The sequence below is a fragment of the Camelina sativa genome, chromosome 7 (assembly GCF_030686135.1).
Source record: "Camelina sativa cultivar CO46 ecotype springtype chromosome 7, ASM3068613v1".
Classification (NCBI taxonomy): Eukaryota; Viridiplantae; Streptophyta; class Magnoliopsida; order Brassicales; family Brassicaceae; genus Camelina; species Camelina sativa.
Window position 1 is genome coordinate 1,995,360 of NC_141886.1, and position 5,564 is coordinate 2,000,923.

The following is a 5,564-nucleotide window of genomic DNA, read 5'->3' on the forward strand; positions in this document are numbered from 1 at the left end:
AATGCCTTAAGACTGTGACCACCTTGTCTTCTGTCGAATCCTTCGATGTTGACCAATCTATCAACCGTGACCTTACATGGCTCAAACTGCTTCTTAGCGTTTGCTTCATAGCTCTCTCGGAATTGTGCTTGATTTTATCTGTTTCTTTGTTTATGGCTTTTGGGAAAGTCTTTGTTTGTAACCTTTTAAACCTTTGGGATTTGTTTCGGTCCTGTAATGTTTCTATTTGAGTAAATGTAAGTTTGGGTTTGTCCAAAAAAAAAAAAAAAAAAAGTCCTATAATACAATAGTACATATAATGAATCACATACACTACAACGTACAACCGTTGATCCAAATTCTTTGGATGCATTTGAGTCTCACTCGAATCCTTAACTTTCAGTACGAATCCTTTTCGCTGTGTAAGTTGGTGTGATTGTTGTGGCTACCTAATTATTAAGATGAAGATCAAATCATAATATCATTTGATCATAAGCCTAAATTAAAAGATCAGAAAATTGCTTATAATTTACTTATGTTATTCATTTCGTAATTCGTACAATTAGATGTTCTCCACTGATACAAGGATTTTATTGACAGTTCCCAAATTTGTTTTTTCTGCTCTTGTTTAATCTGAAATTAGTCATAACCTCGGCGGTTAAATAATATTCCATTCGAGAAATGAAAACGTTGAACAATCATTACAGTGTAACGTTTCATCAATTTATTATTGCATCCAAGTAGATGATGATTCATCTAAGATCAAAACAAAAAGATGTACGATTTGACTAAAAGCATCAAACATTAAAAATAAAAAAAAGAAGCAACAACTCTTGTTTCTGTGATATAAATCAAGAATCGATTTTAAAAAGCCGAATCTGTAACTGTTAGTAAAATAAACAAAGAGCTGAGAATTAAAAAAAAAAAAAAAAAACACAATTCGTTTTATTTTTGATGTCTGAAACCTTTTTGCAAAAGTAGGTTCTGTTCTTACAATGGCGTCGTCGTCGTCGTGGTGGAGTTGCTTCTCTCATCACCACCTTGGAGTTGGAGAATCTCTTCTCTTCTCATACCAATCCCAAGACCTGAAACAGTCCGAGCCAGATTCCTCTCCATCTCCCCTACTCCCAATCTCATCTGCTCATGACGACGAGCCAGTCTCCTCAACGCGTTTCTAATCCCAAGCCAATCGTCTTCCACATCATCACCATCAGCTGTAATCGTAGCCAGATCCGACAACCTGATCCTCTCTGAACCAACCTTGGTAGCCGTAGGAAGCTCGAACCGGCAAAGCGGGCACGAGTTATGATCCGAGAGCCAAGGAACGATGCAGCCAGAGTGATAAATATGGCTACACGGCAACCTCCGAGCAGATTCACCGACGACGAAATCATCCTTGCAGACGGCGCAGAGTAAACCGGAATCAGGATCGGGATCTGAACCGTCGGTGGAACAGAGCATAGAAGACGAGATCTGAATCGTAGGAATCGAATCGATATCTGAAGATCTCAGCAACGAAGAGGTAGAAGAAGATGAGGATGAGGAGGATGATGATCCGGAGTTATCGGAAGCGAGGTGACGGAGGAGACGGTGAAGGTAAGGACTATCGAGGAGGAAATTGTCATCGGAGTTAACAGTTGGATCGACGAAACACCAATCTTCTTCGTTCTCTTCGTCGTCGTCATCGTTATCTCCGTCGTCATCTCCTTCTTCTTCGAAATCGCCGATGGTGACGTCAAAGAGATTAGAAGAAGAATCGTGATCCATACGTTCGAGGAAATCGAGACCGCACTGGGGACATAAGAGAGGAGATGAATCGAAATCGGAGTCGGAGGAAGAGAGGAGGGAAAGACTCATGTCGCATTCGTGACACCAGTATGTTCGTCGTTCAGGCTCGCCGTGGACGGTGGTGGAAGACGACATTGAGAAGTGGGTGGTTGCGATTGCGAGAGAGAAAGAGGAAGGGAAAAAGGAGAAAACAAATGAAAGTGGTTGTGGTTGAGTAGTACTAGTGATAATGGGTTTCTGATTGGTTTCAATTTCTATTCCTACAAAGGCCTTTTGTTTTTTCTTAATTATTGTTTTGGACTTTTTTTTTAGATTATTAAATTTATAAAGAATGGGCCTACCAGTACCATTTACTTGGCTTTATTCGCAAGGTTTGGTAGTGGGTCTATGTTTCTTACAGCAAGATTTTTGGGGTTCATATATTGGGATTTTATACATTATTTAAATTTTTTTATGAATTAATTGTGTACCTTTTAAAAAATAAGAATATTTGATCTTTTAATTAAAATTATCTTTTTTAATGGTAGGATCTAAATTTAGGTCATTTATTTTTGAAAATATAGTTTTTTTTAAATTTAAAATTTTTAAATAGAATAGAAATAGTTTAAATATTTAAACATATAAGGATTAATAGGAAACTTTTGATTGTTTATGATGAACAATTTCAAAAAATTAGTAACCAACCTCAAGGTAATAACATGACAAGAAGGTACAAAAAAAAAAACAGAGGAATTCAGTACATGATCTTCTTTTTGGTCTTGCTTACTTCTTCCTCCTCATCTTGGTCGTCTTCTTCTTCCTCATCCTCATCTTCGTCTTCATCAATATCATCTTCATCATCATTGTCTATTTCAAACTCCTCTCCCTCAATAGCCTCACCAGTGAACCATGAGACAATATGAGGTATAATCTTCTCCCGGATCGTAGAACTGCAGTAAGCAAGGAATACTTTAATCAGATATTAAGAAATGTATAACTTCACAATAAAAGATGCTAGCTCACGCTTTTATGCAGTAGGTAAAAAGATAAACGGAAAAGTATTAGACTGAAAGAGTTTTTATTCAAGAATACGAACCCAATGTCATAGTCTTGTTCCATCAGATTCTGAAGTTCCTCAGCCTGCACCAAGAACATTAAGCTTTAGAAGAAATTTTGATCAAACATATTCAAAACAAGGCTTTTTTTGGAACCAAATGATATCATAAACTGTCCTCATCAATGTCTTCGTCATCATCAGGAACTTGGTGAGGATTGAAGAAGTTGAAGAAGCTTTCACAATCTTCAGTCTTGGTAATTGGCTTAGCATTCTTCGCACCTTTCTTAGGCTTCTTCTTAAGAATCTTCTGAGTTAAGCATTTTCCAGGATACCAATCAATTTCTGTCCTGAGAGAGAGAACAAAGAAACAGAACCCAAGTTGGAGCATAGGTCAGCACAAGATTACGCTGTTCCTTGGAAGCATCTCAAAACAAAACATGCTATGGAGCAATACAAGAAAGTATCAACCAGAAACAAAGGCAAAGAGTATACCTTCTGCAGTTTTGTCGTCTCCTTGGTCTATCTTAGTATCCTCTGGAGCCCCTTCAACGTCAGTAGCTCCATTCACAATATCATAACGTTGCACATTCCAGGTGTCAAAGCAAAATTCAAGAGAAAATCAAAAGTAAACATAGCCAAAGCAGATAAAGAAACTTATCATCTCAACAAAATGGTTTCTAATTTAGATAAAGTAACCACATTTTAAAGATAAACGTTTGATCTTGTCATAAAGGCTGAAAAAGGGACAAACATTGTTTTGTTCTCAATGTATACTCACTCAAAGGTCACACATTTGTACTTCCACATCCATACACAATACTGTCAAAAGGTTTGGTTTATTTTATCTTTATAAGAGTTGCTCCTTCAAGCAGAAAAAAAACAAAAACAAAAAAGAATCACAGAAAACTAGACATAATTGAGTGAATCAATAATTATCGGTATTATAGCAAATAAAAATTGAAAGATTATTGTTGATCAATAGTAAGATGTCAAGAGATAAGGTTACAGAAAACTCAAACAATGGTGGTACTCGATAAAAACCTGATGTTATTATCTCGGTTGGACAAGAATTTTCCCAAGATATTGATTGCAAGGACTCGTAAGTCACCGTTTTCTTCAATGCTCATTATCGTTTGAACGCATTCATATAGGATAGCGTTGCCTGCATTTTTGTTTGACTCGGTTTTTGATGCCACCTAAGACATTAAAAATCAAGTTGGGAATCAAAACGATTTTCTGTGATTATGATTCTAACTGCTCTAGATCAATTTTTTTCTTAATGCAAGTGTAACAGAGATCCTTCTAGCAAAATCCATAAAGGTGAGAAAAATGCTTCAATGTTACCTTTATTGATTCTGAAATATCAGAAAGAGCAAAACATTATGAAAATAACATAAAGGAAGGTTTTGAAAAGCAAATAAAGGATCACAAAGACAACAAAACATGAAAAACCAGGTCATTCAAGCCAGGAAAAGCCTTGAAAAAAAGGGACTCATATTTGATAGCTAAAAAAGACTTGATAGCTAAAAAAGGGACAAACATTGTTTGTCAAACAAGATCCACACAGAGCTGAATGAAGGAGTAAACTTACCTTTTCGATTTTAGCAGCAGTTTTTGCAGATTTCCCAATTAACTTTTCTGAACTGAGCTCCATTTTGATCTTTATCACCTAAACAAATCAAACAACTCAATTACAATTAAGAAAACCCATTAAATCCTGACTAATTCTGGTCAGCCTCCTGCCTCATCTATGGTGCACGATAGAACGGAAACAGCGGAAGATAGAGATAAATCTTAAAAGATTTTTTAGGAAAATAAAGTTCAAATCGAAGAAGCCTTCACCTGAGATTATAGAGAACACGGCGCGGAGAAAGAATAACAAACGGCGGTGAAGCTATTTAGGGTTTTAGCAGATTCTATCTATCACGATTGGCCTCCGCCGAGTCAATCGCCTCCGCTACGCATCTCCAGATCCTTCGTCCAAACACCTTCCCTTGATTCCTGATCCTTCGATTCCAAATTCCATCTTTTTTTGTTTCGGGACTGTGATCGCCAAAGAAAGAGATAGAGACGAAAGTAAATAAAAATCGAGCTTCCTATAAAAAAATTTTCCTTTTGTATTTTTTTTGGCCAACACAAAAACGACACGTAGCGCCTCTTAGAACAAAGATGAGTATACTATATAACAACCTCCCTTACCTTTTTTCTTTTGTTCTGAATTATTTTTTTTCTCAAAAACAATATGAACCCCTCTAAGAAACTATCGATAGAGAAGGTCTTAGGTCTTCTGGTCGTGTCATAAACTAATAATTTGGTTAGTTTACTCACATATCCTACTAACAGTATACGTGTGTGTGAATGATACCTTCATTCTTCCAAATATATATGTCTAATTTGTTGTTCACAAAAAAGAAAAAGAAAAAAAGAGTTTATTTTCATTCGATCAAGAGAATCACCAATTTGTTGTTTTTTTTTACAATGGTCGGCTATAGTGACAAATAATGAATTGTCGTATCGTTTTTTAGCTGCTGTTATAACAAATTTAAAATCGTAATATTCTTATATATATAGTATAGGTCATTGTAACATCGAAACGAACAAGAACAACGTTTGGTTGAGTCACCAAGTATTTGATATTATGGCAAATATCAAATGTGAGAGATATCACATATATTTTTCCCCCGTATGATGTAGTATAATATATTATTTGCAGGTTAAACAAAGTCAATGAAATAGTTTATGACGAATTCATAATCAAGAT

General features: G+C 35.9%; 1 protein-coding gene across 1 annotated transcript; it reads right to left on the reverse strand.

The window, feature by feature from the left end:
* Nucleotides 1-680: 680 nt before the first annotated feature.
* Nucleotides 681-2,269, reverse strand: LOC104699905 (E3 ubiquitin-protein ligase RDUF1). The gene has a single exon (XM_010415303.3). The coding sequence runs from the start codon at nucleotides 1,900-1,902 to the stop codon at nucleotides 970-972; it is 933 nt and encodes a 310-aa protein (XP_010413605.2). The 5' UTR covers nucleotides 1,903-2,269; the 3' UTR covers nucleotides 681-969.
* Nucleotides 2,270-5,564: the final 3,295 nt, after the last annotated feature.

Bases quoted from the DNA above. Each gene is read 5' to 3' on its own strand.
- LOC104699905 (XM_010415303.3), bottom strand. From the start codon at position 1,902: ATGTCGTCTTCCACCACCGTCCACGGCGAGCCTGAACGACGAACATAC.